The sequence below is a fragment of the Spermophilus citellus genome, assembly GCF_964194105.1.
Source record: "Spermophilus citellus genome assembly, chromosome: 3".
Classification (NCBI taxonomy): Eukaryota; Metazoa; Chordata; class Mammalia; order Rodentia; family Sciuridae; genus Spermophilus; species Spermophilus citellus.
The window spans coordinates 76,276,352-76,288,666 of record NC_138184.1 but is presented as its reverse complement, the minus strand read 5'-3'; the positions used below and the strand labels follow the sequence as shown (position 1 = coordinate 76,288,666).

General features: G+C 55.9%; 1 protein-coding gene across 1 annotated transcript in view; it reads right to left on the bottom strand.

The window, feature by feature from the left end:
* WSCD2 (WSC domain containing 2) overlaps nt 1-12,315 on the bottom strand; it is an 87,118-nt gene that overhangs the window by 35,215 nt on the left and 39,588 nt on the right. Inside the window, exon 2 of the mRNA XM_081283098.1 lies at nt 4,574-5,415. Within this exon, the coding sequence (XP_081139224.1) occupies nt 4,574-4,946 (373 nt within the window). The 5' untranslated portion in view covers nt 4,947-5,415. The remainder of the gene's footprint in view (nt 1-4,573; nt 5,416-12,315) is intronic.

The following is a 12,315-nucleotide window of genomic DNA, read 5'->3' as shown; positions in this document are numbered from 1 at the left end:
TTGTGGCTGAACAAAGCCTCCTCAGTCAGGTCTGGGGCACCCACACCAGCTCTCCCCACCGCTGCGCTCAGACACACCCAGAGGCGGGACCGTGGATCCAGCCAGTGGGAAAGACCGAGGGACCCCTTGACCCCTTTCCCTGCCGAGAATGCTGTCCAGTCTACACCGTGCGCCCCCCCCACCCACCCCCAGCCTTGTCATGAGGAGCAGGTCTATTGGAGGACGCCAGCCTGTCACAATGGCCTGTCAGGCCCCTTGCTGCTCCCCTGCCAAGAGACGCGCCGCCATCCCCTGTGATTTCTTTCAGGAGACCGAGGCGATCTGCTGATCTGCTGGGCTGAGAACAGTCCACCTTTAGAGGAAGCAGGGACACCAGACAGTGGCCGCTCTGGAGGCCCCGCCCCCTGCCTTTGTGCTGGCTCAGCCACCTGTGCCTCTCCCTCCTGGCTGGGACCACAGCCCCTGGACTCCAGCAGGGATGCCACGCCCCCAGCTGGGCGGGGGCACTGGGTGGGCGTGTCCAGTGGTTCCCTAGAGGATGAGTGTCCAGGGTGCACAGTGGGGTAGGCAGGAGGACAAAAAGCTGGGGGAGAGAGAGGAGAAAGCAGAGAGAGGGAGGGAGAGACAGGGAAGAGGGGCTTCATCACCAGATGCGCATGCGTCAGAGCGCGCCTCCCACTGGGCCACTTTATGGGCCATGCTGGGCCATGCTGGGCCACGTGGACGGAGCCACACCCCGTCCTGTTCAATCTGCGCTCTCACAAACCCATTTCACAGATGAGCAGACTGACCGCCGTGCCTCTTCCGTCTGTTGGCCTCACAAGCGGATCTCAACTTTGGGCACGGGGCGTGCGCTCCGATGGGCAGCTACTGAATTCCCTCTGTCCCCCTCTTTTCTAAATGAACCAGGGAGGCCACATAATCTGCCCAAGTTCCAGGCCCAAGGCTGGGCCTGGCACCAGCTGCAACATGACTTTGGGGGCTATCAGCTTAGGCTGCGGGCAGGTGCATTTGGCTACCGGGGGACAGCGATCACTTGGATAGGATGGTATTGTCTAATCATAGAAGTAAAAGTGTGTCAGGGCGGGTGCATCCGGACCTCCACAGTGGCATGGAGGGTGGATCGAGGTGGGCGCTCTGGGCCTGCAGAACGCCCCTCTCCCTGGTTTTCAGACCTTGACCTGGACAGGGCCTCTCAGAGTGCCCACCCTGCAGCCACAGTGTTGGTCCAGGGAAGGGCTCATGAGGCGCTCGCTGGATTCCTACAGGGTGAAGCCTCTCGGGATGCTGGCCTCGTGCAAGTCCAGCACTACCAACAGCCAGTCCCCAGGCCAGCAGCAGCTGCGTAGGACAAGCAGCCAAGACAGGGGTGGGCAGAGGGCAGCAGCTCCTCCAACCATGGTGAGTTGACAAAAATCGCATCCGGGAGCCCTTCTGCAGCCTGGTGACATGGCCCCGTGCATTTTCCTCTTTATTGAAGCTGGTTCTGGGGGACTTTTGTCCTTTGCCACCGGTGGGGCGTGACCAACACGCACTGTCACCCAACTGGCAGAGCTCACCCGGCAGTGATGGTCTCAGATCCCCCGAGCCCAGCCCATCCCCTTCCCAGGGACCACAGTGACGGGGGCGCTACCTGCAGACTCCTCCGATGACTCTGGAGGGGTCGGGAGAGGCTGGGTCCCTCGGAGAAAAACCAGGCTGTGTTCATACAGCCACTGTCCCCACAGCCTGGACTTTGGAGTGCGGGGCCACCCTCACCTTTCCCTCCACTAGGCTGAAGTGTCCCTCAGAACAGAGACTTGACTGACCTCCATCTCCTCATCTGTGGACAGGGGAAGGGACAGACAGACTCAGGGTCCTGTGTGCTGGGTACCAGGGCCTGATGAGTCAGCAGAGCCGGGGGGCTGGGTGTGGATACTGAGGCCATTTCCTACGGGTCCTGGGACAGATCTGGGGACGCCTTCCCCCCTGGTGTCTGGTGGAGGCCGCCACCCCCCTACCACTGCCCCTGTCCTGGGGGTTTTACGGCCTCTGCCGACCCCTTCAGCTCTCTTCTGGGGCCCCCTCCCCAAATCCCAGGCCACTGGAGGGTGGATTCTATGGCCAAGTTTCCAGCTGTCAGCTCGTCTCCATGGTGACCGGCTGCTGGAGTGGCCAGGCTTCCAGAGACCAGCGTCAGGAACCCTCCTGTGAGGGGAATCTGATCCTTCTTTCTTAACTTTGTTCTGTGGCTCCAGTTCATCTTTAATAAAATAAGGTTTTGCTGTCTGTGAGCAGGGCCTTCTGTCCCCAGGAGACGAACACACACTGACCTGCACCCCCCCACCAGTCCCTGGTAAGTGGATTTGCACCAGGCGGCGTCTCCCTGTCCTGCAGTCAGGCAGGTCTGGCTTCAATCCCAGGGACAGAGCTGCAAGAAGCTCTGAATGTCACTCGGGCTCTTGGAAGTATGATTTTTCTCCCAGAAAAAGTGAAAATAAGAATTCTACTGTTATGGATTGAATTGGGTCCCCCTCACCCCCAAAGAAGATATGTCGGAGTCTTAATCCCCAGATTCTCAGAATGCTGCCTTGATGGAAATAGGATCCTGGCACATGTAACTGAGTCCCGAGGCCAAACTGGAGGACAGTGGGCCCCAATCCAATATGACTGAGGCCCTTACAGGAAGATGGCCATGTGGGGCCAGGTGGCGTGCGTGGCACACACCTGTGGATCTCAGTAACTCGGGAGGCTGAGGCAGAAGGATTGTGAGTTCAAAGCCAGCCTCAGCAACTTATCAAGGTCCTAAGCAATTCAGCAAGACCCTGTCTGTAAATACAAACCCTGTTTCAAAATAAAAATAAATAAATAAAAAGGGCTGGGGATGTGGCTCAGTGGTTCAGTGCTCCTGGGTTCAGTAACTGATACCAAAACAAAAACAAAACAACAAAACCTGGGCACAGTGGTGCACAGCTATAATCCCAGAAGCTTGGGAGGCTGAAGCAGGAGGATCACAAGTTTGAGGTCAGCCTCAGCAATTGAACAAGGCCCTGAACAACTTAGTGAGAACTTGGTGAGACCCTGCCCCTCAAATAAATAAGTAAGTAGGGCTGGGAATACAGCTCGGTGGTAAAGCACCCCTCCTCTGCCTCAGCCTGTGGCAGGGTCTCCATTGCCTACAGCTCAAGCCCTGCATCACTGCATCCAGTAGAGACCAGCTGCTACTAAGAATGACAGCAACGATTCAGGGACCTGTGTTCATGAGCCAGAAGATGGGATAAGCATTTACACAAGTCACTAAGATATGAAGAGCAAATATAACTTAATGGCATGTAGTAGTTGCTCAAGAAAGGCTAATTAGTAGTAGCAGCAGCAGCAGCGTATAGCAATCCTTCAGTATCTGAAGGTGTGGACCCACAGATATGGAGGGACAGTCACAATTCCTCCCGCCTCACTTGTGAGAGGGCTCCCCCCAGGCAGACCCCAGGAGCACCCCCTGAACATCTCTAACCACTCGGTGCCAGGCCTGGGGGTGCCAAGTGCTTCCCGGGTGGCATCTCACTGAACTCTCAGACCGCCTGGGGGGAAGCAATTGTTATCCCCATTTTACAGATTTCAAAACCGAGGCACAGGGAAGAGAAGCCGTTGGCCTGGGCCTTGGTGGGAGAAAGGGCTTTCTGTGAGCTGACTCTCAGTGGAACCCAGGGCTGGTTTTCCCTCCCCTTCATTCATGCCCCCCGACCATCCAGCCTGAGTTCTGGGAACCTCTGTCTGTGTTAATCTCCTGGATGGCCAGGGTTGCTGGGTCTCTCCCCAACATGCCCGTCAGGCGCCAGTGGACTTGGGGTGTGACACAGAGAGCCAAGCGTCTAGGCCAGGGAGATCTGATTTAAAACCCAGGGCTACTGCTGCCCAGAGCCAGCGTCTCTGCTCCTTTGAGCCTCAGTTTTCACATCTGTTAACTGGGCACAGGATTGCAAGTGTCCTATTCAACCCCATGGAATTCAGTGAAAATCAGAGTAAACCCCCTTTGCCTGCGACAGCTGAGAAATGCAGCAAAACATGCCCAGGGCGGTCATGTCCCTGAGGACCCATCCCCAAGGATCCAGGATGATGGACCACAGGGGTGGCTTGGTGGGGGCAAAGCCCCGGCACTTAGCAGCCAGGTGAACACAGACTCCCAGAATCTCTGTTTCCTCATCTTTACCACAGGAACTGTGGCAGCCAAGTACAGATTTGTGGGAATAATTCAAACATGTCAAGTGCCTACCACGGAGCCAGGGCTTGAAATACGGGGCCTAAAATGCTGGGGCGCTGGCTGGTGTTTGTCTGAGGATGGAGACCGGCTGCAGAGATGGGGTGGACTTGGAGCCCTGATTGACGGCGGGGTTCCAATGCAAACTCCACAAGCTGTGCAAACATGCCCAGGCTGCTTAACCTCTCTGAGCTTCAGGGTTTTTTTCCCTCTGTGGAGTGGGGGCGAGAGTGAAATCTCCACCATGTCGCTACAAGCTTAGGACACCTGCTTCCTAAAGGGCGCTGGCGCTAGGGTGCTGTCACCCTCTGTCTCCTGCCTGCTCGGCGGGGCTCTTACCTCGCTCCTCCTCCTTCTCCCGGAGGACTCTGCCCTTGAGGGCTCTGCTCCAGGCTCCCCCGTAGTCGCCCAGCTTGGCTCTCTCATTGCTGTCCTTGCCCTTGAACGAGGGTCCGTACCTGCGCGCGATGCTGGACGCTTCGCCGTCGCGGAAGCCCCTGCCCAGGTGCAGGTCGCCCAGGAAGGGCAGCTCGTGGCTCTGGACGCCGCCCGCGGCGGGGCTGGCCTGGCCCTGGGAGGCGGCGGGCTGGCCCCCGAAGCCGGAGTGCAGGAAGACCAGGCTCCCGGCCGCCAGGTACAGGGCCAGGAGCGAGAGGAAGCGCAGGGGCTTCCTGCGGCAGGAGCGCTGCACCTTGACCCAGAGCTTGGCCATGGCGCGGGCATTCCGGACCGACTGGCTGCTGGGCGGCTGAGGAGGCGACAGGGGCCGTGGCTTTCCGGCTTCCCCTAGGGACGGGACCCCGGGGGGTCCTCCGTCTTCCTCCCCCTGCAAAGGGGGTAGCCCAGGCCTGAGGCCCAGGGCAAGTCCAGCTCTTGGTTAGGCCAAGGGAGAGGCGGCCCAAGGTCAAGGTGGGCTTCTTGTGGCCAAGCAAGGGGACCCGCGGGAGGTGGTCCCATCTCCCTACATCTTGCTCTTCACCTCGGAACTCCCCCCAGTGGCTTTGAAAGTGGCAGTTCCGCAGAGGTTCCGCTCCTCAGGCCTGTGGGAGCCGGGTGACTTCACGGAGGCCTTGGATTCTGGCCTTATCTCCCAGCCAGGGGCCAGGCTCCTAGGGTCCACCCTCTGGGGTCAGAAACAGATGGGCCTCCATTTGTCAAGCATCGGGACACCGGGCAGCCACCTGCAAAAGAGCACAGAACCCGGCATGAGGAGCCCCTCTCCAAAGACAGAACCAAGGGGGTCTTGAGCATCCTTCGTCTGGGACAGAGTTGGTTGCAGGACCCAGCCCCCACCCCACAGACACCCAAATCCACAGATGCTCCAACCCCTTCTAGAAGATGGTGCCGTATTGGCAGAGAACCTGCACACAACCTCTCAAACACTTTAAATCATCGCTACCTTGCTCTGATACTTCACGCAATGTCAATGCTCTAGAGACAGTTTTTAGACTGTATTTAGAGAAAAGGGACAAGAAATAATCTGTGCATGTGCAGAACAGCAAAATCATGTTTTCCAGTGTTTCCATCTGCATTCGGTTGGATCTCTGGTTGCAGAACCTGCAGATACAGAGACCGACTGTGCTCTGCCCCATGCTTCTATCTTTGTCAAACATGAACATCCATATGTGGGTGAGGTCCCCAAGGCATTTCCTAGTTCCTGCTGAACTACCCGCTGGGCCCAGCTGATTTTGAATCTACTCAGATTCATTCATTTATTTTCCCCCCAACAAATATTTCAGGAGAGCCGTCCTATGTGCCCAGAACGGTCCGAGGCTGGGAGCCAGAGAGACCAGAGCTCACCAGCCTCACTTTCTAGGGACAGAAATGGAATCCACAGGTCCCTCTCCTCTACCTGAAGAAGAAAGGGACAGTGGCATTACTCGGCAACACATTCGTTCATTCAGCTTTTATTGAGTGTCTACTGTGTGCCCAGCTTTGTGCCAAGCCTTCTGCACGCATCTCCTCATCCTTCTCATCAGTCCTACGGGGGACGAGCGTCTCCCTAGTTCACAGATGAGGAAACTGAGGTTGCACGGCTTGTACGAGGCAGCGATGGGATTTGAAGCCAGATGTTCCAATGCCAAAGTCCAGCTCTTACTCACGGGCTTTTGGCCTCTGCCTTTCCCCCACATCATCTGGACATCACTTGAGAACTCAGAGATGGTTCCCAGAGCTGTGAGCCATCTGTCCCTTCTACCGGTTATAGACAGGGGCTCGTCTTTTTTCAGGGTCTCTCAGACAATGGTCTGAGGAGCATTTGTTTCTGAATCACTGGGGAGCCTGGTCCACAGGAAGGTTCCTGACCTCTCTGGTCAGTGCCTCTGGTTAGCAAGCTGCCCTCGGGTATGGAGTCAGGACAGAGTCCAGGACCGCTGCTGTAGGAGTCAATGTTCAGGATCGTCAGCCGGGAAGAGGAACTCAGTGTGAATCAGAAAGCAGAAGAGGGCCTCGGGGAAATCACAGCACGGCCGCCCGACGCCCATCTCAGTCAGGGCCACTGGACGGGAGCTCTGAAGCAAGACGGCCCCTCCAGATCCAGACAGCAGCAGGGAGGTTTAACTGCGGCTTGGAGGCCGCCTGCCCGTCCACTATGGAACTGAGTACTGAGCACTTCCTATGCACCAACCACCTCCTAGGCATTTGGAATAGATCAGTGAACAACACAATAAAAAAGACAGGTCCTGTGCAGTCAGTCTGTCCGCCCAATCATCCATCCTTCTCTCTATTCAGGCATCCATCATCCATCTACCCATCCATCCATCCATTCACCCATCCAACCATCCATCCATCCACCATCCATCACACCATCTACCCATCCATCCATCCACCTATCCATCCATCCATCCATCTACCCACCATCTATCACACCATCCAACCATCCACCCATCCATCTACCCACCATCTATCACACTATCCATCCATCCATCCATCCATCCACCCATCCATCCATCCATCCATCCACCCATCCATCCATCTATCCACCCATCCAACCATCCACCCATCCATCGACCCACCCATCCATCCATCCACCCATCCATCCATCCACCCACCCATCCATCCATCTATCCACCCATCCATCCACCCACCCATCCATCCACCATCCATCACACCATCTACCCATCCATCCATCCACCTATCCATCCATCCATCCATCTACCCACCATCTATCACACCATCCAACCATCCACCCATCCATCTACCCACCATCTATCACACTATCCATCCATCCATCCATCCATCCACCCATCCATCCATCCATCCATCCACCCATCCATCCATCTATCCACCCATCCAACCATCCACCCATCCATCAACCCACCCATCCATCCATCCACCCATCCATCCATCCACCCACCCATCCATCCATCTATCCACCCATCCATCCACCCACCCATCCATCCACCATCCATCACACCATCTACCCATCCATCCATCCACCTATCCATCCATCCATCCATCCATCCACCCATCCATCCATCCATCCATCCACCCATCCATCCATCTATCCACCCATCCAACCATCCACCCATCCATCAACCCACCCATCCATCCATCCACCCATCCATCCATCCACCCACCCATCCATCCATCTATCCACCCATCCATCCACCCACCCATCCATCCACCATCCATCACACCATCTACCCATCCATCCATCCACCTATCCATCCATCCATCCATCCATCTACCCACCATCTATCACACCATCCAACCATCCACCCATCCATCTACCCACCCATCCATCCATCCATCCACCCATCCATCCACCCATCCATCCATCCACCCACCCATCCATCCATCCATCTACCCTTCCATCCATCCACCCATCCATCCATCTATCCACCCATCCAACCATCCACCCATCCATCCATCCATCCATCCATCCATCCACCCACCCATCCATCCACCATCCATCACACCATCTACCCATACATCCATCCACCTATCCATCCATCCATCCACCCACCATCTATCACACCATCCAACCATCCACCCATCCATCCATCCATCCACCCATCCACCCATCCAACCATCCACCCACCCATCCATCCACCCACCCATCCACCCATCCATCCATCCACCCATCCACCCATCCAACCATCCACCCACCCATCCATCCACCCACCCATCCACCCATCCATCCACCCACCCATCCACCCATCCATCCATCCACCCACCCACCCATCCATCCATCTACCCTTCCATCTATCCAACCATCCATCCTCCCATCCATCCACCCATCCACCCATCCATCCATCACACCATCCTCCCATCCACCCACCCATACAAACATCCACCATCTCTGTCCACCCAGGCATCCACTTTCCTCCCATTCATTTAAAAATGCCTGCTGGTTGCCGACTATGTGTGAGCTAGGAATGAGGACTAAGTAGCTCAGAGTCTGCTTTCAGGGAATCCAGAGTCAACTAAGGGAGAAGGCCATTTAAATAGTAACCATACCAGATAGACAAGGACAAATACCGTAGTGGAGAGCAGCACTGAATATTAACAATGTTTATTGAGCACTTGATATGTGCCATAAATTGTTCCTTCTACACAGCTGCCTGCTCTGATTTAATCCATTGGTCCCGTCATCCCTGATGTGAGACACCTGTGAGAACTTAGAGAACATGTAAAGAGATTACAATAACAACAATATAATCCCATCAGAGTGCAATAATCATAATGTAATAAGATCAGTTAACATAATATCTATGTAAGCTCTGGATAGTCATTTCCAGCTTATTTTAAGGCACCAGTGTCACTTTTGTTGAACTAGTCTCAGAATTGAAAACTTGGGACTTCACTGGTGAATCCCTGTCACAATTCCACGCGGGCGAGCTGTCTCTGTTTTGCGTGGTTGGGGAATGAGTGTCAGAGAGCCTGAGTCACTCCTCCAGAGCCACACAGCAGGCAGTGGCCGCTGGGCTGCAGATCCAGGGCCACCCGACTGCAAAGCCCATCTTCCTCACCACGGCCTTCTTTCTACCCCTTTGAAAATGACAACAACTAGAGCCACGTGTCCAGACAAGGGCCTTTGTCCATCAATTCCCAGATTTTGGCTTCAAATCTCAGGAGGCTGTGGCCCTGCTGTGGAAAGCCCTGGAAGGCGGGTGTTGGAGCAGTGAGGGTCAGAACGGCCTGGGGGACCCGGACGGGCTTCCCCGGGGTGAAGTCTTTGATAGGGCAGCTCTAAAGAAAGAAGAGCGGTCTCCAGAGAGGAGCAGAAATTCTCTGGGTGAAGGACAAAGGGCCGGGCGAGCTCAGGGAGCCTGGCAGTGCCTGGCCGGGTGGGGTCTGGCCTGCATCACCCACACCTCAGAAAGACCGGGATTCCCGCCATCCGGGTCACTCTGGAGATGTGCAATATCCCCAGTGTCCCCAGACGCCACCCACGTGCCAGATCTTTCCGCAGAAGAAGCCGGGAGGGGACGGGTCACCTTGGCTTCTGCAGACACTCGGCTGGAGCCTGAGCCCCAGGGCACAAGCCGCTCTGGGTTCAAACCCGGCCCCTAGTGGCCGAGCGCCTTGGGCAAGTCAGCGCTGCTCACTGACCCTTGGGGTCCCCCTGCTGTAAAATGAGCCAAAGGATCCCAGCCCTAAAAATTAAATTGTGAAAGGATTGAAAGAAAATGGTAGGGAGGCTGGGCACGGTGGCTCAAGAGGCTGAGGCAGGAGGATCGCCAGCCTCAGCAATAGTGAGGCCCTAAGCAACTCAGGGAGACCCTGTCTCTAAAGAAAATACAAAATAGGGCTGGGATGGGGCTCAGAGAGGGCGTGCCCCTGAGTTCGATCCCTGGCACCCCCCCAAAAAACTAGCTCTAAAAAATGGCAGGAGGCTGTTTGGCAGAGGGGATGCTCAGGGAAAGCCCCCACCCCGCTCTCCCCCTGCAGCCTACACGGAGGAGCCCTGGGGGTGGATGGCCACATCAGCACGTGGGCTGCCGGTTGGAGGTCCCTGTGGCTTTGTGCCTCTGACACTATTTGTGGTCTGGCCTCTTTGGTGGCTCCCTGGTTCCTTTACATTCCAACACAGCTTTGCTCTAAGTGGGTGCCAAATGGGCTTCGAGAGGACTCTGAGCTCCTTAGCAGCTGGCAGGGGGGCGGGGGGAAGGCAGGGGACAGGGAGCAGGGCTGTGCCGGCCTGCTTTCAGAGTCCCCTTCCCTCCCCAGGAGAAAAGATGCTGCCCGAGCCACCCACGCGGTCCTTCCACGTGAGGAGCAAAAGCGCCTGGAATCCAGACCCATCCAGGCGGGACACCATCAGTGCGTCACTGCTCTGCCCCAGCACCTGGCGCATAGTAGGCTCCCAAGAAACATAGGGAGGATGAGCAGAAGGAGAGTGGGCACCCCCCACCCCAGGGCTCAAACCAACGACCATGGCTTCATGCCATTGCCAACACACTCAGGTGACGGCCTCGGGAGGCTGCAAATTCAGGGCTCTGTGGAGGCAGGATTTATGTCATTCAGGGCTGGGTGGCTCTGGGGTTCCACAGTCCACTATCATCCAAGGAATCCAAAGACTGTCCTGCCTCGGGGCCATCGCCATTCTCTACCCTGTGTCTCTGTCTCTGTTTCTTCAAGTCTCTCTCTCTCTCTCTCTCTCTCTCTCTCTCTCTCTCTCCTCTCTCTGCCCAAAAAGTCTGCCCAAGAGAATGAGGAGACCAATCCACGGACCACAGATGTGCAGCCTTTAGTCATCGCTGTCTGGGTCCCAACTGGAGCCTCCGAGAAACACAGCCTATTTTTAGCACCAGCAGGAACCTCTGGGTTGAGTGGCCAGGAAAAAGACAGACCAGGTGGAGCTGCCCTGCAGGGGGCACCAAGAGGAGCCCCTGCCCTGCAGCTGGGAATTCTGGTTTGGATAGATTTGATGTCTTCGGAGGGCTGGGAGGGGGACCCATCGGGGACACTTCCAAGAAATGGGGAGCCCAGGCCAGAGGTGGGATCTCAGCCTCAACCTGATAGACATTGTTCGCTGAACACTTACTACGTGCTGAGCATCGCACCCGCTGTTGAGTGCTCTTCACAAACCTCCAGTGGATGGCGACTCACCCCTGTGGCCCTCAGCTTCCCGTCTAGAAGGGGGAAATACTAGTATCTATCCCTGAAAGAGGTGTGAGGACCGAATAAGTTAATAGACGCAGATGTAGGGTAGAATGGCTTCTCCTAATGGCCTCTCCGACCAGCTCCTGCCTCTCTCCTGCACCCTGTAGACAAGAATTAACAGAGTGGAAATGAAATTCCCAGGTCTTTCTGTATGTGCGTGTATATATATTTTACTACATTCCCAGCCATTTTTATTTACTTATTTTTAAAATATTTTTTTGGGGGGTACCAGGGATTGAGCTCCGGGGCACTCGACCCCTGAGCCCCATCCCCAGCCCTATTTTGTAATTTATTTAGAGACAGGGTCTCACTGAGTTACTTAGCACCTTGATTTTGCTGAGGCTGGCCTCGAACTTGTGATCCTCCTGCCTCAGCCTCCCGAGTTGAAGGGATTACTGGCACTTTGCCACGGAGTCGGGCCTCATGAGCATCCTCTGACAATCTTAATAATGATCCGTTTGTTTTCCAACGTGCCTCTTGGTGTTGCTGTCCCCATCCAGCAGACATGGAGCAAACAGGTGTGTGTCTATGTCCCTTTACCTGAGGGTTTTCTCCGACACTGGAGATGCTCTCTGGGCCCCTGCGCCTGACCTGCTGGTGGTTGGGAGTTAGCATTTGGAAGCAGCCGGGGCCAATGACACGATGACTGGGGGGTGTGCTTTACGCAGGCTCCTGAGTGTCCCCAGCCGCCTTTAGCCTCGGCCACCCTGGTTCTGGCTGCCCTGACCCACACCTTCCCCCGGTCTCTCTCCCCCACTCAGGGAAGGGCGAGAGTTCGCCTCCCCTCCCCTGCTGCTCACCTTGGAACAGAGCAGGGTCTGCGCAAGCTTTTCCTTCCTCTTAAATGAACAATATTTGCAAAGTCCCTTCCCGATCAGTAAGTCCTGCTATGACCAACCCCTGCACGCGGCCATCACGGGTGGGAGATCTTCGCCAGGCTTCTGCGCAGGTGCCCCAGGACCTGTGGACCC